General features: G+C 51.7%; 1 protein-coding gene across 5 annotated transcripts in view; it reads right to left on the bottom strand.

Annotated features, from left to right (window-relative positions):
* The window catches only part of RILPL1 (Rab interacting lysosomal protein like 1), a 30727-nt gene extending 16644 nt beyond the window's left edge, over positions 1–14083 (bottom strand). For 4 of the 5 annotated variants that reach the window (XR_012914233.1, XM_012782179.3, XM_012782175.3 and 1 more), the window contains exons 1-4: positions 13621–14083; positions 7510–7660; positions 3345–3463; positions 2558–2779 (exon numbers count right to left, since the gene is read on the bottom strand). Coding sequence is in view for 4 of the 5 variants with exons in the window: in XM_012782179.3 (XP_012637633.1) it covers positions 2558–2779; positions 3345–3463; positions 7510–7660; positions 13621–13929 (801 nt within the window). In the remaining variant the exon portion in view is untranslated. The remainder of the gene's footprint in view (positions 1–2557; positions 2780–3344; positions 3464–7509; positions 7661–13620) is intronic. The other variant, XM_012782174.3, reaches the window with a different exon arrangement.
* Positions 14084–21684: the final 7601 nt, after the last annotated feature.

The following is a 21684-nucleotide window of genomic DNA, read 5'->3' as shown; positions in this document are numbered from 1 at the left end:
TCCATTCCACTCCTATATTTAATTTTTTTTTTTTTTAAAGATGGGGTTTTGCTGAGGCTGGTCTCAAACTCCTGGTCTCAAGAGATCCTCCTGGGACAGGTGCGGTGGCTCATGCCTGTAATCCTAGCACTCTGGGAGGCCAAGGCGGGAGGATTGCTCAAGGTCAGGAGTTTGAGACCAGCCTGAGCAAGAGCGAGACTCGGTCTCTCCTAAAATATAGAAATAAATTAGCTGGACAACTAAAAATATATAGGAAAAAATATTAGCCGGGCATGGTGGCGCATGCCTGTAGTCCCAGCTACTCAGGAGGCTGACGCAGGAGGATCGCTTGAGCCCAGGAGTTGGAGGTTGCTGTGAGCTAGGCTGACACCACAGCACTCTAGCCTGGGCAACAGAGGGAGACTCTGTCTCAAAAAAAAAAAAAAGAGATCCTCTTGCCTTGGCCTCCCAAAGTGCTGGGATTACAGGCGTGAGCCACCACACCCAGCCCCACTGCCAAATTGCAAAGGGCTCCCGACCACCACGTCTGCCCTGAGCTCTCCCCTGTTCACACTGTCCTCCACCAAACTCAGCCGATCCTAGCTCCCACCTGCTGAAACCCTGTGGATGGACCCAGACCTCCCCTGCTCAGAGTTCTGGGTGGCACTCTCGGCCCCAGAGCTCTGGCAGCTGTTGTCTCTGCCTGGCCCGCACCCATCCCCACACTCCTCTGGGCCTAGTCACTATGATTGTCCTCTGGGGAAAGACCACGCCCCACTTCCAGTCCATGTGGCTTGTGCTGGCAACCACCAGGGGCAGCCATGTGACTCGGAGCGGACAGCATGCGTATTCTAGACATCAGGCCACAACAGCTGGTTCAGTGATGGGCCAAGGAGAGCATTCCCTCCGACTTCTGCTGGGACTCTTGGGGAAGAGGCAGTTTCTTTCCACTGGGGTTGCGACGCTGGCTGAGTACCAGGAACCACTGTAAGGCAAGAGCCTGCCTGAGAGTGACAACACCACGGAAGAAAGCAAAGCCAAGAGAAGGTCTGAATCATATTCCAGACAGCATCATTTGGGCACCTGGAACCACCTATACCTGGAGCCATCTCTAACTCAAAGCTTTTGGTTACAAAGCCAATAAATTCCTTTCTTCTCTCCCTTAAGCCATTTTAATTTAGGTTTACATCACTTCTAGCCAAAAGCAGGCCCTAACCTCTCCCCTTTAAGACTTCTCTCCCTTACCTTCGTGTGTATCCCAGGTTGCTGCAGAAAACCTAGAAGTGACTGGCCTGAATTCACAGGACGTTTAATGGGTGCTGGGACTTGAACCCCCCTGTGAGCTTGTCTGTCTTACCTCCCCCTACCTGTGACCCAGGTTACTAGCACAGTGTCTACAAACCTTAGAAATTAATACGTATTTGTTGGAAGAAAAAGCAAGCCCTGAGCATCTCCCTAACAGTTCAATATACTTTTCTGAAGCAGCAGGTCCATTTTCCACATTTCTCCCTATCAGTCCTGGCATTAACAACACCGACACCCAGGCCAATGACTAGCTCTTCCACGAAACCCCACATCGCCATCCCCTAAGGAATAACTGCCTCGGCCTGTGTTCCTGCCACACTCTGGGGCACATTTATGCACAGACACCTCTGGTGCCACCTCACAGCCCTGGGCCTCCCTGGATTTTCGCTGCAGCTATGGTGGCCAGTTCCATCCACGCAGCTGTACATTCGCACTGTTAGGCAACCATCACCACTATCTACTTCCAGAACGTTTCCATCACCCCCAAAAGAAACCCCATACCCATTCGCAGTTACTCCCCCAGTCCTCCCTTCCCCCACCAATCGACTTTCTGTCCCTGTGGATTTGCCTGTTTTGGACATTTCATAAAATTGGACTCTTACTCCATGTGGCCTTTGGTGACTGGCTTATCTCTCGTAGCATCATGTTTTCGGGGTTCATTTGTACTGTGGCACAAACCAGCGCTCCATTCCTTTTATGGCTGCATGATATTCCACCGTGTGGCTAGACCACATTATGTTTATCCCTTCTTCAGCTGACGGACATGTGGGTTGTTTCCACCTTTTGGCTACTGTGAACACTGTTGCTATGCATGCTGGTGTAAAAACTTTTGTTTCAATAGCTGTTTTTAATTCTTTTGGGTATATGCCCAGGAGTGGATTTGCTGGGTCATACAGTAGTGTGTGATTACCGACTAACGTCTGGACTGACGCGTCTGCCACTCTAAACTGTAAGCCCCTTGTGGACAGGGACTGGGTCTGTATTTAGCTCACCATTTTATCCTCTGTGCCTGCCACACGGTCAACAATCATTGGAATGAATGCATGAATGAATGCATGAATGAATGCATGAATGGCAGGTGCCCAGGAGCCATCGCTAGGTGGAATGCCCCAGGCCAGAATGTTCCAGGTGCAGTTCTGCCTTTACCCAGCTATGTGTCTTCGGGCAGTAGCTGGTTCTCTCTCCCATTTTGATACCAGGGAACACAAGGCAACCTTGCCTGGAGCCAGCCCCCAGCCTCCCAGAGCCCCTCCACACCCGCCCTAGCACCCACCTCGGGCTCCTCCTCCCCGTTCTGGCTGAGCTCGCCCTGCAGCCTCTCTCGCAGCTTCCCGAGCTCTGACCGCAGGTTGCCCATCTCTTGCTCCTTGGTCTGCAGATCTGCTTCCAGCTCCACCTTCTGTTCGATCAAGGCCTTCCCTTGGGCCTCCACCACTGTGACGCGGTGCCGAAGGTCATGGTTGATCTTCATCAGCCGTGTCTGTTGCTGCTGCAGCTGTAGAGACAGGGAGGCCATTGTGTGGGGCTGCCACCTGCCGTGGCTCAGGCTGCGCACTACACAAGGGCAAACCATCTACAGGTGTGCCATTTATACCGTGGACATCTTTGTTTGAAACTTGTTCATATTCTTGTAACTATTGATACCAGAGATGGGCAATTTGTATATTTACTATGAGAATTTTATGGCAGATGGAAGATAAGTGTCTTGTTAAAATTAATATAGTATGACGGTTTCCTGACAGATGGAGGTAACATGCGTTGAGAAAGGGGCAGCTTTTCCTAATCCAGGCAGAGACAATGTATGCGTTCCTGGGGCAGCTGGGCCCCTGCTAAGTCGCTCAGAGGCCATGACGGGAGGCAGGTCAGAGCAAAGGCTGATGGGGCCTCAGGACGTCCCTGGCTGTGTTTCAAGTTTGGGCCCCCCAAGCCATAGGCAGGATCCCCCACCCCATGGAGCCCAAAGAACGAGACTGAGGGGGCAGCAACCCCCTGAGTGGAGGATCCAGTCTCTTGCTGGTACCTACTGGAGGGTGGACGCAGGTTAAGGGCACATCACTTACAGCCTCGACGTCCTCATTTTTCAGGCCGAGCTCCCTGTCCTTGGCACGGATCTCGTCACGCTGCTTGTCCACCACCTCCTTCAGCTTTTTCATCACCTGCCGCTCCCGCTCTGACATGCCTGGGGTGGGGCAGGTGGGACCAGCAGGTGAACCCACCCCACACACACACACACTAAAATTGCCCGCAGCTTCCCACCGAGAACGAAACTGAAGTCTTAGTGGCCCCCAGCCTCACCCTCTTCGGCCCCCACTGCCCCTTCACCCACCCAGCGCCTGCTCTCTCTGCTCCTGGGCCCCTCCAAGCTCATTACCCACTCAAGGCCTCTGCCCGCTTCTCACCTCCCCATGGCTGGCTCAAATGTCACCTCTTCACAGAGGTCTTCCCTCCTCTGACCACGCCAGAGCAGCCCCCAGCTCCCACCCCCCCCCCGTTAGCGTCTCTCTGACCCGACCCCTCGCCCCCCATTCCTTATATTCCCAGCACTCTTCACAGTCACTAAGTGTCTTTACGTTCTTTTATCTCACAGACGATGTTAGGCGCGGTGGCTCACGCCTGCAATCCCAGCACTCTGGGAGGCCGAGGCGGGAGGATCACTTGAGCTCAGGAGTTCAAGACCAGCCTGAGCAAGAGTGAGACCCTGTCTCTACTAAAAATAGAAAAAATGAGCCGGGCATGGTGGCGCATGCCTGTAGTCCCAGCTACTCGGGAGGCTGAGGCAGGAAGATCCCTTGAGCCCAGGAGTTGGAGGTTGCTGTGAGCTATGATGACCCCACGGCACTCTAGCAGGAGGGACAGAGTGAGACTGCCTCAAAAAATAAAAAAAGGTCAAGGTGATAAATTTTATGTAATATGTAAGGTGTATTTTCACAGTGAAAAAATAACTACATATATATATATATATATCCCACTAGATTTCAAAGATTGAATATGACATGAAAAGACTTAATATGAAAAAAGAATACAAAATAGCCCATTGATAATTTGCATATTGATTACATGTTGCAAGGATATTTACTATTTTGGATCTACTGGGTTATGTAAAATATATTATGGAAATTACTTTCAACTGTTTCTTTTTACTTTTTCTAATGTGCCAACCAGAAACATTACAATTACTTCTGTCTCTAATGCACAATGCTGTTCTGTGCTGCCCTTCAGAAAATGACCATGTGGCCAGTTTCCCTCCTCCCTGGTGACTAAGTCGCCTCACCAGAGCCCAAGGTGTTTTTTCCAGACCCTCGAGCCTATCTCGCGCCCCATCTCCCCAGAGCGATGGCTCGGACACCGTGATTCATCCCTGCGTGTGCTAACAAGTAGTTTTCATAGGTTGCCCTCCAGCTGACAAGATGCACTTCCAAAAACAAGGGGGCAGGGAAGTGCTTTTTAATCTAGGGATTTCCAGGAGCTGAAATACGGGAAACTGCCAGGGTGACTCTGAGCACAGCGACCGGTGTTAACTGTTGAGAAAGCCACACTGTTCCATGCAGGGCCGGCTCCTCTGAGCTCCCCACCGCACTCCCCTGCACAGGACTCAGACGACTGCTCCTCTACATCCTCAGTCTACCCATAGGCCCCTGCCCAGCGCTTTCTTCATGTGGCACCTGCCACACGGTCACAACTTCACGGGCTCCCCCTTCTCCCAGGGACCTCCTCGTCTGCCCAATGTCTGTTCCCCTAGCAGGTGGAAGAGATGCTTTTGTCCTTGTGTTCCCATGGTTTCCCATGCAAAATAAAAATAACCGTGAAAGGCACGCCTGGCATCTGCCCGGGCTCTCCACTCCGGTGGGGGCTGCTGCCAAGTGGCCTCCTGAGCTAACCCTTCAGGAGCCAGACCCACACTAGACACTGCTGAAGTGCATCTTAAGTCACGTGCGTGTAGGCTGTTTCATGACGAGCCCAGCAGGGATCCGGCAGCTGTGAAAGCAAAGCAAAGCTTCCCACATGCAGGACGAGTGGTGTGCCAAGCAAGCAGCTCAGAGCTCTAAGGTCTGTGGCCTGCATGTCCCTGCGGTCTTTGGGCCTTAGTGGGACAGGCCAGGAATCCCAGGTCACCCCCAGGGCCTCCGGGTGCCCTGCAGAAATGCCCAAAGTTCAACACCATTTCCATATGACCCAGCAATTCCACTCCTAGTTACATACCCCAAAGAACTGAAAGCACGCGTCCACGCAAAGCCTGGGCACAAATGTGCGCAGCAGCACTGTTCGCAACAGCCCAAAGGTGGACACACCCCATGAGCCCATTGACGGATGAACAGATAAGCAACATGCGGGCTCTCTACAGGATGGAGCGTAATGCAGGCACAGAAGGCAGCGAGGCACTGAGCCATGTTGCGGCATCCGTGGACCTCGAAAACATGACGCTAAGTAAAAGAAGCCACACACAAAAGACCGAATAGTGTATGATTCCATTTACAGGCAATGTCCAGAAAAGACAAATTCGCAGACACAGAGTAGATCAGCAGGTTCTTACAGCTTAGGGCAAAGAGGGCATGATGTTTCTTTGTAAGGTGATGAAAATGTTCTAAAATTGTGGTGATGGTTGCACAACTCTGTGAATAGACTAAAAACCACTGAATTGTACAATTTTTTTTTTTTTAGACAAGATCTCTGTTACCCAAGCCGGAGCATAGTGCTATAATCATAGCTCACTGCAACCTCCTGGGCTTAAGTGATCCTCCTGCCTCAGCTTTCTGAGTAGCTGGGACTATGGGTGAGTGCCACTATGGGTGAGTGCCTGGCTCGTTTTTCTTATTTTTTTGTAGAATGGGGTCTCGCTATGTTGCCCAGGCTGGATGAACTGTACGCTTTAAATGGTGAATTGTATGGTACGTGAATAATATCCCAATGAAGCTGATACAAAACAAATGATGGCAAATATCTATCTAGTGCTTACCATGTGCTAAATACTTTACCATATATTAACTCATTTAATCCTCATAATAATATCCACATTTTACAGTTGAAGAAGCTGATTTATGGAAAAGTAAATCATCTTGCTAAGATCCCCTTGCGGGGATCTAGCTGAGCTGAGATTTGGACCCAGGCAGTCAGAGATGACCTGATGTAAAGATGCCCCAGTAGGGCACACTGGCTCATGCCTGTCCTCCTCACACTTTGGGAGTCCAAGGTAGGAGGATGTCACTAGAGGCCAGGAGTTCAAGACCAGCCTGGGCAATGGAGGGGGACCCAACCCCTCCTATAAAAATAAAATAAAATAAAATAAGGCCGGGCGTGGTGGCTCACGCCTGTAATCCTAGCACTTTGGGAGGCCGAGGCGGGCGGATTGCTCAAGGTCAGGAGTTCGAAACCAGCCTGAGCGAGACCCCGTCTCTACCAAAAAAATAGAAAGAAATTAATTGACCAACTAAAAATATATATACAAAAAATTAGCCGGGCATGGTGGCGTATGCCTGTAGTCCCAGCTACTCGGGAGGCTGAGGCAGTAGGATCGCTGAGCCCCGGAGATTGAGGTTGCTGTGAGCCAGGCTGACGCCACGGCACTCACTCTAGCCTGAGCAACAAAGTGAGACTCTGTCTAAAAAAAATAAAAAATAAAAAAAATAAAAATAAAAATAAAATAAAATAAAAAATTAGCTGGGTGTGGTGGCGCATGCCTATAGTCCCAGCTACTTTAGAGGCCGAGGCAGGAGGATCTCTTGAGCCCAGGAGTTCAAGGCTGCAATGAGCTATGATGGCACCACTGCACTCCAGCCTGGGCAACAGAGTGAGACCCTGTCTCTAAAAAAAATATTTTTTAATTAAAAAAAAAAAAAGATGCCCCCTAGCAAGTCGCTTTCTCTCAGATCCCCTGTGACAGCTCTCCCACAGCACAGGTGGCCACCTGGAGCTATGCCATCTGTTTATTTGTTTACATGTTTATCACCCCATCTCCTCTGCATGCGGGGAGGGTCTCCGTCGTGTCTCGTGTGTATTCCAGGGCCGAGACAGGAGCCCGACAAACACAGGGGGGTCTGTAACAGTGTGCAACGAACCTCTGTGTCACCATCTGTAAACCGAGGCAGGGTTATGGTATAAATCAACACGACGACAGGAGCCCAAAGGCTTTGGACATCAGAAAGCACCGCGGGCACGTTCAGGGAACATGATGGTGACGACGACGACAGGAACAGCCCTCTGCTCACACCCTGAGCCCACCCCTCTTACCTTCGTGCTTCTGGAACTCCTCCTCGGAGAAGCTGACGTCCTTGTGGGACAGGTTGGTCATGAGCTGCTTGTTCTCCTCCTGCAGCTGCGCTATCTGGGAGAGGAGGTCCTGCGCCTCCCCGCGCCACACGTCCTCCACCAGCTCCAGCTCCTGCCAAGGCCGGGCACGCGGTGGGGTCACGGCCTGTCCAGGGCCGCTTGGGCTGCCCCATCCCCATGAGAACCAGGCGTCGGGCAGGTGGGCAGGCAAGGCCACCGCCAGCCCTTTGCGGCACCTCTGCAAGGAAGAGAAGGTGCCTCCCGGGGCCAGGCCTGCATTTCTGCTGCTAGGACGGGCCCGGATAGAACCGCGCCAAGGCCGAGCACAAGGCTGGCTCTGAGTGTCGCTGAGCAGCCGCAGCCTGCGGGGCCCCTAACGTTCCCAGCCACCTCTGGGGAGGCCATGCCCCTGAGCTTTGGACAATCAGGGCACGCCTGCTTCTCCAAGGGAGAGAGAGGCTTCAAAGATCCTGGGCCCGTCCAGGCCGACAGGGCCGTCCTGCCCCAGCGCTCCTTAGCTATCGGATACGGGCATCGCTCCAAGGGGTCTTAAGCAACACTTAACCACTCCGAGCCTCAGTTTCCCTCATTCTGGGAGCCAAAACATAAAGGCTCACAAGGTGGATGTGAGGATAAATAAGATCAGTCTAGTGCAATTATTTTGTGGATGTCTGGAATCAAAGCAACAAGTGCTCACAAGAATATGAAGAAATTAGAACTCTCCTACACTGCTGGTAGAAGGTAAAATGGTACAGCTATGTTGGAAAACAGTCTGATTCCTCAAAATGTTAAAGAGTCCGCCCAGAGGCCGGGCGCCGTGGCTCACGCCTATAATCCTAGCACTCTGGGAGGCCGAGACGGGCGGATCGCTCGAGGTCAGGAGTTCAAAACCAGCCTGAGCAAGAGCGAGACGCTGTCTCTACTATAAATAGAAAGAAATTAATTGGCCAACTAATATATATAGAAAAAATGAGCCGGGCATGCTGGCGCATGCCTGTAGTCCCAGCTACTCGGGAGGCTGAGGCAGGAGGATCGCTTGAGCCCAGGAGTTTGAGGTTGCTGTGAGCTAGGCTGACGCCACGGCACTCACTCTAGCCTGCGCAACAAAGCGAGACTCTGTCTCAAAAAGAAAAAAAAAAGAATCCCCCCCCCCCCCGAGCCCAGCAATTCCACTATTAAGATCTGCCCAAGAGATACAAAAGCATATGTCCACACAAACATGTGTGTATGTGAATGTCTGTAGCGGCATTATTCATAGTAGCCAAAAGGTAGAAACAACCCGAATATCCATCAACTGAAGAATGGGCAAATAAAACATCGTCTGTCCAATTGATGGAATAATACTCAGCCATAAAGAAGAATGACATTCTGACACATGCTACAACATGGAGAAACCTTGAAAATATGCTACGAAAAGAAGCCAGGCCAGCTATGGTGGCTGGCGCCTATAATCCCAGCACTCTGAGAGGCCAAAGCAGGAGGATTTCTTGAGATTAGGAGTTTGACGCCAGCCTGAGCAAGAGCAAGACCCGGTCTCTACTAAAAATAGAAAAATTAGCTGGCCATGGTGGTGCACACTGGGACTATTTTTTGTGGTCCCAGCTACTTGGGAGGCAGAGGCAGGAGGATCACTTGAGCACAGGAGTTTGAGCCTGCAGTAAACTGTGATGATGCCACTGCACTTGAACTGGGGTAACAGAGTGAGACACTGTCTCCAAAAAAAAAAAAAAAAAGAGAAATAAAGGAGCCACAAAGGCCATATATTGTATGATCCCATTTATATGAAATGTCCAATATAGGTAAACCCACAGAGAGAGAGCAGACTGAAGGTTGTCTAGAGCCAGAGTGCTGGGGTAAATGAGGATTGACTGTTATTGGGTATAAATTTTCTTTTTGGGATAATGAAAATGTTCTAAAATTGATTGTGGTGATGGTTGTACAGCTCTCTGAATATACTAAACATCATTGAAGTGTAGCCTTCAAACGACATGTTATATGGTATCTGAATCATACTCACTAAAGCTGTTACCTAAAAAGAAGAAGTCTCTTGTACAACTGTAAACTAGTTCGCAAAGCAGCACTGCCATTGCCTGGATAAAACAGCGGGGTGAGGCGTGGATGCTGGCACCTGTTGGCCCAAGTTTCAGCCCTGTCTCTGCCACTGACTAGCTGGCCTTGGGCAAGTTACTCAGCCTTCGGGCGCCCCGGAAACGAGGAAAGAAGTGTGTTATCTCCCTCGGAGGGCTGCTGTGAGGATCAATGGTCACTACATATAAAGCATCTGGAATATGCCTGCCACCCAGGAAGTGCTAATGGCCATGTGTGTACTAATCCCTGTTCCTCCTACAATCCGCCACAAGCCCGCCAGGTGGCCGGACACTCAGCATCACGTCTGGCCATCGTCTAAATAAGTTCTTAGATCCCACCTCCTCTGTGAGGAAGCCTGCCGCACTGGGGAAAAGAGGAGTGACAACCAAGTGTGCAGACAGCTGGCGCGAGGTCACCAGGGGAGGTGAAGGGCAGGGGGCGGCCAGCAGAACACTGGCTTTGAAGATGGAGGAAGGGTCCCCAAGCCAAGGAATGCAGACAGGCTCCCAAAGCTGGAAAAGGCAAGGAAATGGGTTCTCCTCTAGAGCATTCCGAAGGAATGGTGTCTCCTTGACACCTTGATTTTTAACCCAGTGAGACCCATTTGTGACTTCTGACCTCCAGAACTTTATCCAGTGTTACTCGTACTGATATTATCCACATGCCTCCACGATCCTCCGTGACACTGTATCCACACGTATCCAGACTAAGCCTTGCAGGGTGGCTCACGCCTGTGATCCCAGCACTCTGGGAGGCCAAGGCTGAGATGGGAGGATCGCCTGAGGCCAGGAGTTTGAGACCAGCCTGGGCAACACAGAGAAAACCCCATCTCTACAAAAAATAAAATATAGCCAGGTGTGGTGGTATGCACCTGTAGTCCCAGCTACTCTGAAGGCTGAGGCTAGAGGATCACTTGGGACCACGCCTTCTGCCTAGAATGCCCCTCCCCCCGGATCTCTCCGTGGCTGGTTTCCATACTTCATCTGGACCTGAGCTCAGATGTCACCTCCCCAGGGAAGCCTTCCTGACTGCCCCATCTATCAGACCACCACTCTAGTCTTAATCTCCCTGTTTTATTATTTTCTCCATGGCACTTATAAACCGATTAAAAAAAAATCTATCTCCTTATGCTAGAATTGCACCAGCCCATAGAGGAGCCGCTAACCACACGTGGCTGTTTGAGCACCTGAAATGTGGCTGGTCTAAGTGGGGACACAGGGTAAGGGTGAAATATGCACCAGATCTTGAAGATGTGGTAGGAAGAAAAGAATGCAAAATATCTGAATAATAATGTTTTACGCCGATTACATGTTGAAACAAAAATATCTCAGATATACTGGATTCTATAAGATATATTAACATTAATCTCACATTATTTCTTATTATTAACATGGCAAGCCACATGATATGTCTATGGGCTGGCACTGCACTAAAAGGTCAGGCCCGTGGGGGGCCAAGACCTCATCTGTCATGGTCACTGCTGTCTCCCCAGTGCCCACAACAGTGTCTGGCACACAGGAGGTGCTCAATAAATAGATCTGCTGAGTGAGTGACCGTAGGCTGTTCATGTTATCTGCAATTGTATCAGCCCAGCCGCTGCTTTCGAAAGCCTGCTACCCGCCCGCGGCCTGACACGAGTGTGGCTTTGCTTTTCTCCATGTAGCCCATGTCACCGGGGATGGCACTCGGCACTCTGTGGCCCGTCAACGGGGCTGCAGATTGAGTGACGAGATAGAACGTGACAGGACGGTGGCCTGTGTCTAAGTGATGAGTCGAAGCGACTGAGTGGGGGTCTACCGGGAGGGGGTGTAGGTGGAAGAGAGGGTGTGTGCTTTACCGGAGCCTTCTTTGTTAAAAGAGAAAGGGAGGGAGGGGGGAAGAAGGAAGGAAGGGGAGGGGCAGGCAGACAGACAAGACCAAGGACATGCTAAGAAGATTTTTGTGGAAATATCACCTTGAAGAGCCTTTGAGGCTGCAGGAAGAATAAATAAATAAAAGTCAGATTGAGTCCCTCCTCTTTCCCAAGAATGCAAAGCAAAGGGGCTGGGGCTGGGGTGGGAGAGGAGGACTCTGTCCTCAGATTTATGAGAGGTCATTGCTGATGTTTATAAACAAGCCCTGGCCCTGAGCACTGGCTGTTTACTTCCTAGCTGATGGTGTTCCAGACGCAACAAGTGCAGCTGGCTGAGAATTCCGTCCGCTTTAGGCCTAGCAGCCCAAAGCCACGAGGGTGTCTCCCAGCCCAGGCAGAGCTAGAGAGACAGGGGGTGGGGGCAGGTGTAGGTGCCAGGACTCCTGTGTGACCTGGCTCAAGCCCCTTCGTCCCTATTAAGAAGCAGCCGCCACATGGGAGAATGCCAAACGTCCCTTCCCTCCTCGACCCTCTAGGAGAGATGGAGGCATCTGGGGTAGGAGGAGGGATGTCTGGGGTGGCCATGGCTCCCCAGGACCAGCCTGTGAGCACCTCAGTTAAAGTATCTCTAGGCCTCAAAATAATAGTTAACATTTGTAAAGTCCTTGCTATGGGCAGGCTCTGTCCTGAGCACTTTGTATATATTAATTCCATTAATCCTCACCACAATTCTATAAGGTACGTACTGTTAGTACCCTATTTTACAGCTGAGGAAACTGAGGCACAGAGAGGCTGTGCAATTTGCCCAAGATCACACAGTCCACAAATGGTGGGGTTTGAAACCAGGCTGTCTAGCTCCAAAGCCCTTGCTCCTAGGAACCTTTAATTACCAGACTGAAGCATTGTCAAGCTCCCACCATGACCTTGGAAATGCTGCCCAACTCCAGGGAGTTTCCTTCCTGACCCCAGGGCATAGAGACCTAAGGGATACACACATTGAAACCTGGCAAAAGAGCTGTTAACCACCCACCATCTGCCCTCAGGTTAAGGCTGCAGGCCCAGCTTTGGCCATTCTCCCTGAAAACACACAGATCATCAAAGTACACAATAGGTGATGGCCTGCCAGCCAGGTCCAGAGAGGCCAGTTTTATTTCCTGAGGCCACACAGCAAGCCAGAGACGGCTCAGGCACCCCAATCTCTCAAGGAAAGGTGTTTCCTCCCATTCTCAGTCTGAAGGCCCTGCCGGGAGCATCCCTGGGCCGAGGTTAGGGCAGGAAACCACAAGTCTCCCACTTCCTCTTCTCCAGGAACCTCCTCTGGACTCCCCGCCCAGGGGGAGGCCCTGATTCAGGCAGATTCCTATGCCCAGGGGAGAGGCTTAGCCTCCCAACTGCCTCAGATAACCCCCTTGCCCGGGTTCAAATGGCGCGGGGAGGAGACACTGGGGCTGGGACCCTATCACCACTAACTTGGGACAAATCCCTCCGGACTCTTCCCTCAGTTTCCTCATCTGTGAAAGGAAGATAATTCCTACCTCCCGAGTCCTGTGAGGATTCCAGATAAAATCAAGGAGGGGAAAGCACAGGGCACAGGTTAATCAACTAGGGGGACCCCAGGAAGAAAGTTACAAACATGAACTTAGAGACTGGGCTCAGTGTAAGCTCACTGGCTGCATGTCACATTCCCCTTGCTCTGGCGGGGTTTGGGGTGGGGGAGAAGGGAGCCTGGTGTCACATCTTCTTGGGTCTCACTGAAGGGCAGGGGGCTCATTTCATTTCTGGAAAAGAATAGTAATATCCAAGCACTTAACCTATGTCATCCCATTTCATTCTTATAAGATGATCACCATTTGACAGGTGAGGGCATAAAGCACAGAGAGGTTAAGTCACTTACCCAATGTCACACAGCTACTAAATGGTACAGGTGGGACTGGAACTCAGGTCTGACTCCAGAGACCTGCTCTGAATCTCTCAGGTGGTATATGCCAAGGGCCTCCCTCCCTCACCCAGTCCAGTCCCCTCTTGTCTGTCCCTGCCTACACGTGTGCGCACCCACAGCGGCCCAAAGCTGAAGGGCCCTTGCGTCCCAGCGGCCCCACTGCCCGGACGGGCAGACTGAGGCTGCTGCCCACCTTCCGATGCTTGCGCTCCTTCTCGATGCGGTCCATCCTCTCCAGGCGCAGGCGGTCCAGCTCCAGGCGCAGCTCGTCCAGCTCGGGCGCGACGTGGTGGCGGCTGACCAGCACCTCCAGGATCTCCAGGACGCGCACGACCTTGGGCACGAGGCGCGCGATGGCCTCGAAGCCGTGCTGGTCGATGACCCGCTCGAACTCCTGGCCCACGAGCGACGCGATGGCGTACACGTCCGTGACGGTCAGCTCGGCCACGTTCTTCTCCAGCGCCGACTCGGCCGCCAGCGCCGACCCCCGCTCCTCGTCCATGGCGGCGCTGCCGGCCTCTCGCGCACCCCGCAAACTAGTGCAACTCCCAAACTTGCGGCTGTCGAGGGCAGCGCGGGCCGGGCCCACCCGGGCGCCGCGGGCGCCGCGCTCAGCCTGCCCGCGGGCGAGGGCGCGCCGGGGCGGCGGGCGGCGGCATGGGCGGGCGCGCGGGCGGGGGCGAGGGCGGCGCGCCGGGCGGCGGGTCTGGGCGCCCGGCTCGGCCCGAGCCTGCTCCCGAGTGGGGGAGGGGAGGGGACGAGGAGGAGGAGGCGAGGAAGGCGCGCGCGTGCGCAGGCCCGCGGCGCCTCCCAAGTTGGGAAGCCGAGTTGGGCGCAATGGAGGCGCGGGGGCTCGCCGGCCGGGCCCGCGGCGCGCGGCAGCAGTTCTCGCCCGCGGGCGCCGGGCCGGGGAGGAAGGGCGGCCCGGGCTCCGCCGGGAAACTTTGGCGACGGCGGCGAGGCCGGGCGGCCGCTCCCCCCGCGGGATGCCGAGCGCCCCGCCCCGATCCCGGCCTGGCGAGGGGCGCGCCCGCCGCCCGGGGGCGCCCCGCGGTCCCCACCGGCCCCGCGGCTCGCAGCTGCTCCCCGCCCCCACCCCGGACCCCGGACGCGCCCCTCCCGCCGGTGCCGGCTGCTCCCCGCCCCCCGCGGGGGAGGTCGCGGCGGGCCCGGAGGGGAGGGCCGGGGAGGGGCGCTTGTCTCGCCGGGCAGTTCGCGGCCCCTGCCTTGAGGGGGGACGGAGGGGGCCTGGGCGGACTCCGGGTTGGGGCTCATCCTGGGGACAAAGCGGCGCACCCCGCCCGCGGACCCTCCCCGCCGCCCGGGTCACCCGGCGGGCCTGCGCTCGGGCACAGGCGCCGGGCGAGGGGCGCGCCGGTCTGAGAGTTCTCTGTCCCCAAAGCCGCCGGCTCCCCGCCCGCCGAGCCACGTCCCTGAGCGGCTCTCGTGACATAAACACCATCTCAGCACCACCGATGTCCTTACCCCACGCCCCCTGTCCTTTTGGACTGGCCAAATCCACGTGTCCCTCAGACCCCATCCCACCCCAGGAGAGCCCTCCCCCAACCCACGCCCCCGTGCACCCTCCTGTCCCCTCACCCCTGAGTCAGGGACCCTCCGCAAACCCCACAGTCCGCGTCCCCGTGAAAATCGCTCTCAGCGCCCTGAGTTTATCGTGTGGTTGCACATGCCCGCGCCATCTCACTGTCAGCCCCTCGGAGCAGAAATCTTAAGGCCGTGTAGCCTTACAGCACACCCCAAACTTGCATATATTGATTACAATTCAAAAAAAAAGTTAAAGTGTATTGAGTATTTGCTTCACATTTTAAGAACTATGGAGTACTTACTGCGTGCTAAGTAAGCATTCTTCTAAGTGGTTTATAAATATTACTCCTTTAATCCTCACCCCACAGGTTCCCAAAGTGTGGCCTGAGGACTGCTGAGAGTCCCCAAGAGCCAAAGGGTCTCTGCGAGGTTGTCACGTTTTGCAGCTGTACCCCAGTGTGGGGCTGCTGTTCTGCGTATACTTGACACAAAACAGCCTATCAGAGAGACTGCAAGCAGAGGCAGGGTTGGGGACCCAGCTCTCTTCTAATTAGCTAGACATCAGAGACCTGCAAAAACACAGAACAGTACCGCTGTTCTAAGTATTTTTGGTTTGTTTATTTTGGAGCATAGAGTTATCTTTATTTTTTTTTATCTATTTTTTTCTTTTTTTGAGACAGTCTCACTCTGTTGCCCGGGCTAAAGTGCCGTGGCGTCAGCCTAGCTCACAGCAACCTCGAACTCCTGGGCTCAAGCGATCCTCCTGCCTCAGCCTCCCGAGTAGCTGGGACTACAGGCATGCGCCACCATGCCCGGCTCATTTTTTCTATATATTTTTAGTTGGCCAATTAATTTCTTTCTAGCTTAAAAGCATCAGTTTAAATTTCTAATTACAGTAGATATCAATAGATACCACCCATCTAACGAAAGCTCTTTCAGTCGTTTTTAAGAGTGGAAAGAGTTCCTGAGACCAAAAGGTTTGAGAAGTCTCCCTTACAACATCCATATTTTCCAAATGAGGAAACTGAGGCACAGAGCAATTAGACAACTCCTCTAAGGCCAGGCAGCCGGTAGAGGTAAGTCCAGGGTCAGACCTGTGCAGTCCGGCCTTAAGTTTGTGCCTAAACACCTCTTCCTTGCTGGGGACATGTGCTAAGCACTTTAAACCACTTAAATCCTCGCGGCAGGCCAAACGAAGTGGACATGTCATTATTTCCCTTCTGAGACAAGGACAGGGCCATGGGGAGGTGGATTAATTGCCTGTCGCTACTGTAATAAACTGCCACAACCTTGGTGGCTTAAAACAACAGAAACTTTTTCTCTCTTCCAGAGGCCAGAAGTCCAAAATCGAAGTGTCAGCACTGGCACATTCCCTCCAAGGGCCCTAGGGGAGGGTCCCTCCTGGCCTCTTCCAGTTTCTGGTGGCTCCAGGTGTCCCATGGCTTGTGGCTGCATCACTCCAATATCTGCCTGTCCCACGTCAGCTCTCCTACTGTCCTATGTGTCTGCCTTCTGTGTCTTTTTTTTTTTTTTAAGATAGGGTTTTGCTCTATTACCTGGGCTAGAGTACAAACTACAGCCTCGAACTCCTGGACACTAGCGATCCTCCTGCCTCTGCCTCCCAAGTAGCTGGGATTACAGACCTGTGCCACCACACTCAGCTAATTTTTTCTATTTTTTATAGAGACTGGGTCTCACACTTACTCAGGCTGGTCTTGAATATTCCTGACCTCAAGCAATCCTCCTGCCTCGGCCTCCTGGAGTGCTAGGATTACAGGCGTGAGCCGCCTCGTCTGACCCTCTTTGTGTCTTTTGGAGAACTTGTGTCGTTGGATTTGGGGCCCATCCAGGTAATCAAAGATGCTCTCATCTCAAGATCCTTAATTTAATCATGTCTGTAAAGACCCTTTTTTCAAATAAGGTCACGTTTACAGGTTGTAGGAATTATGATGAGGGTATGTATTTTTTGGGAGGAGGCGGGTAGAGGTTCACCATTCAGTCCCCTACAGAAGAATAAGTCACTTTGTCACACGGCTAAGAGGGACAAAGCTGGGAATTGAACCTGGTGGGTGCCCATGGTCAATGAAAGAAGCGATAATAAATGGCCAAACTGGGGCAACTTGCTCCTTCCAGGCAGCACAGATGTACCGAGAGTCCACTGGGAGGGGACAAAGACGAAGGAGCTACAGGGCCAGCTGCATCCTGTGCCTCAGGATAGGTGGCAGGGTGGGGGAGATGGAAAATACTTTAAGGAGGGAACTGTGAGGGCAAGAGTCCAAGGTGACTCCCCCAAATGGTGATCTGAGTGCTTATAAGAATGTTGACAAAGTAGGAGAGGCAGTTGAGCCTAGTGGTTAAGCATCCAGAGCCACCTCTCTGTGCTCTAATTTGTCATACTCACTGACCGGGTGTGGGACGAGTCACGTGAGTTCTTGGTGCCTCAGCTTTCCCCTCTGTAAAATGGAATGATAGTAGTGCCGAGTTCAGAGGGTAATTGTGGTTATTAAATGAATCAAGGTATTCTGGCCACATAAAGTACTATAAAACAGTTGTTTATTATTACTAATTATTATTATCATTGAAACCTAGGGGACATGTCCTAGATGGGTGTAGGTGTAAATGTCCAGTTGGCAGCTGGACATGTGAACCTAGAGCTCAGAGCTATAGAAGCTGACGAGATAAGACCCACATCGTCACCCATCCATTCATTCACTAAATATTTAGCTCTTACTACGTGCCAGGTAGTATGCTAAACCTGCAGGATCTGGCAATGTGTCAGAGAGACAGGACTGCCGCTCTCTTGGGAAATAGAGAGTAAGAAAGGTAAAACCAAAAATAAACTAATTTCTGATAGAGCAAGAGAGGGTTAAGAAAGGGGAAGAGAATCAAGAAATTGGCATGTCAAGGAAACCAGGTGTACCAACCAGCACTCTTAAATTGTAAGAGTTCCAGACACGGTATCTTTTCTTTTTTTTTTTGAGACAGAGTCTCGGTTTGTTGCCCAGGCTAGAGTGAGTGCCGTGGCATCAGCCTAGCTCACAGCAACCTCAAACTCCTGGGCTCAAGCGATCCTCCTGCCTCAGCCTCCCAAGTAGCTGGGACTATAGGCATGCGCCACCATGCCCAGCTAATATTTTCTATATATATTAGTTGGCCAATTAATTTGTTTCTATTTATAGTAGAGATGGGGTCTCGCTCTTGATTACGCTGGTTTCGAACTCCTGACCTCGACCAATCCGCCCGCCTCGGCCTCCCAGAGTGCTAGGATTACAGATGTGAGCCACCACTCCTGGCTACATTCTCTTTTCATTCTTTTTTTTCCTTGCCTCAAAATTTATGTTGATGAAACACCCATAATGCGAAGACAAAAATCCCAGTCTGGAGTTTGCTAATTTCATCACTGTGATGTCCTTTAACATGTTTGTCTGTCACCTGTATTTTCTGTAAACTGGTAGTTGGATCAAGAGGTTTCATTGGGCCAGGTGCATGCCTGTAGTCCCAGCTACTCGGGAGGCTGAGGCAGGAGGATCGCTTGAGCCCAGGAGTTTGAGGTTGCTGTGAGCTAGGCAGACGCCATGGCACTCACTCTAGCCTGGGCAACAAAGTGAGACTCTGTTTAAAAAAAATTAAATATCTAGCTTTGTTTTACTCTTTCTTAAATGTATGGATAGCTCCCATTTATTTCAATGTTTAACATTAGAAGTGTTTTTTTGGTCTTTATTTAGAAGTTTGGTGATATTTTTGTGATCAGAAACATGCGGTAGTAACTCTTGTTTCTGTCAATTAGCCTATAGTAAAATTGGTTTCTTCAGACAAGAAGAAACTTGCTTAAAAGTGGCACTTTCCAGGAACCTGTTGCTGACGTTAAGCGAGGACGTCCCGTACCTGCTTAAAAAAGCAAATGTCGCAGAAGGATAGACGGTGAACATAAGCTGTTGCCAGGCCAAAGCCATCGTTTCACTCTCCCCCCAGAGCAGAAAGGTGACCCGTATACAATGACAAACTGCACGGGTCAATGCTGTACCCAACTCTAATCCAGACTGTGTCACACAGTCGGGAGTGGCTTCCTGGGGGAGAGGGAGTGGAGGTGCAGAGAGAAGAAGAGAGGCCGCAGCCACGTGTGTGGGGCCCAGGGCAGCAGGGCTGTGCTGGCTCCTGAGTCAGCAGGCTGAGCCCGCGGTGGCAGTGGTGCTGGCGGGGCGGGTGGGGGAGGGGAGGGAAAAGGAGTTGGAGAGGGAACCAGAAATGGACCACGCAGCCAAGTTCACGTTCGCAGTGGTAGGACTGTCGTATGACTTCAGACACATCGTTGAATCTTTCTTTGTCTCAGTGTTTTCATTGGTAAAATGGGAATCTCAATCATACCTCCCTCCAGGATTTTTGTGGAGATTAAGTGAGTTAAAATATGGAAAGTGAGGCCCGGTGAGATGGTTCATGCCTGTAATCCTAGCACTCTGGGAGGCCAAGGAGGGAGGATTGCTTGAGCTCAGGAGTTGGAGACCAGCCTGAGCAAGAGCAAGACCCGGTCTCTACTAAAAATAGAAAGAAATTAGCCAAACAACTAAAATTAGAAAAAAAAAATTAGCCGGGCACGGTGGCACATGCCTGTAGTCCCAGCTACCAGGGAAGCTGAGGCAGGAGGATTGCTCGAGCCCCAGAGTTTGAGGTTGCTGTGAGCTAGGCTGATGCCATGGCACTCTAGCCTAGGCAAGAGAGTGAGACTCTGTCTCAAAAAAAATAAAAAATAAAAACACACGGAAAGTGTTTATAACACAGGCTCGCACGGAGTAAGAGCTATGCCAGTGTCAGCTGTGGCTGTTGTCATTATTGTCAGGACGCTTACGTTTGCTGCGATTGTTACCACTGATTTGTTTCATTCAGAACAATGACATCATGGACTTAATGCCCATGTCTGCTTGGTAACATGGAACAACTATTTAAAGACTATGGGCTTACTGAAATATTTATGAATAAAATAATATAGTGTTTGGGAATTGCTTTAAAATAGTGCACTGAGAAGGTGGGGTGGTTGGGATTATAGATGAAAATATACTGGCCATTTTGTTATTAATCGTTGAAGCTGAATGAAGGGTACTTGGAGGTTTGTTATACTATTTTTCCCTCCTCTGTAATATTTAAAAATTTTCACAATACAAAAGAGGTTTTTCTGTTTGTTTTAATAAAAGCTATGGGCTTGAAGGAGTGGCAAAGTATTAGCGTGTCTGAGATGACCACAAGTCTTGCTTCAGCCATGGGTAAAAGAAGAGAGATTTGATGCCACCGAAAGAAATAGAAGATCTGGAGAAAGGACAAGCTCTTGGGGGGACCGTAGGGAGAGGACTGTCAGGACTGGGCGCCGGGGACCACCACGGTTGGGGGTGGGAGGAAGAGCTGCGGGCAGACGACAGATGGTTCCTCACTTGGGCAAGGCGTGTGGCAGAGAGAAGCAGTGATTCCGTGGAAGGAGAAGTCGCTGCTTCCTGGAAAATCAGGCCGCAGGGGCCTGAGAAACCACACTGGGGCTAGACCGGCGACTTCAGGGTACCTGAATGTAGCTGGCATGCGCTGTTGCCAGTGGACGCTTTTACAAGCCCCACCATTTTCCAGGAACCCGAGCAGTCACCAGCCCAGCTCTGCATTGCCTGTGCTGTCCTCCGGGCCGGATCCCAAGGTCTGACAACCTGAAACAGCCTCGCACCCGAATACTCCTCCACCCACGCCACTCTCCTGACTCCATGGGTGCTGTTGAGGCTTCTCATTTCTCCTGCTCCATCTCCCCCTCCTCCTCCTCTCCCTCCTCCAGTGTCACAGAACTGAAGTGGTAACAGATCATTTGGTGTCATCATTGCATCTTTTTTTTTTTTTTTTTTTTTTTTGAGACAGAGTCTTGCTTTGTTGCCCAGGCTAGAGTGAGTACCATGGCATCAGCCTAGCTCACAGCAACCTCAGACTCCTGGGCTCAAGCAATCCTGCTGCCTCAGCCTCCTGATTAGCTGGGACTACAGGCATGCGCCACCATGCCCAGCTAATTTTTTCTATATATATTAGTTGGCCAATTAATTTGTTTCTATTTATAGTAGAGACGGGGTCTCGCTCTTGCTCAGGCTGGTTTCAAACTCCTGACCTCGAGCAATCCTCCCGCCTCGGGCTCCCAGAGTGCTAGGATGACAGGCATGAGCCACCCTGCCCGGCCATCATTGCATCTTTAGACACCAGAAATGTCACTCAAGACTCATGTTCTGTTCTGCTCTGACTTCTGCTTGATAGCACCTGCCTATACCAAGGGCACTCAGATAGGATCAGCCTCCCCAAGTCCATCTCGGGAAACAAGAAGATCAAACCTCAGCAGCAGGATTTTACCGCACTGGGCACATTCTCTGAATTTCAATGTCAGTTCCTTCCTAGAGAGCAGCATTTGCCCACCTGCAAATGCCAGGTCTATGCAGGTTTTCCATTACAGCTGCATGAACCTGGCACTGCCTGACTGCTGTGAGATTCTCATCCACTTAACGGTTGGGCTCTTAATTAAAAAAAAAAAAATTTAGAGAAAAGTGTTAAAAAGGTAAAAAGTACTGGGGGGAGGGGGGCAATGGGCATTTATTGAAACCTTAAAATCTGTACGCCCATAATATGCCGATAAAAAAAGTAAAAAGTAACCCGTTGCCTTTGGGTTCCCTAGAAAACAGCGCTGGAGGCAAAGCTTCTGAGCTCC

The sequence above is a fragment of the Microcebus murinus genome, chromosome 22 (assembly GCF_040939455.1).
Source record: "Microcebus murinus isolate Inina chromosome 22, M.murinus_Inina_mat1.0, whole genome shotgun sequence".
NCBI lineage: Eukaryota > Metazoa > Chordata > Mammalia > Primates > Cheirogaleidae > Microcebus > Microcebus murinus.
Note: the sequence above shows the minus strand (reverse complement) of the source record. Positions and strands in the feature narration are given on the sequence as shown.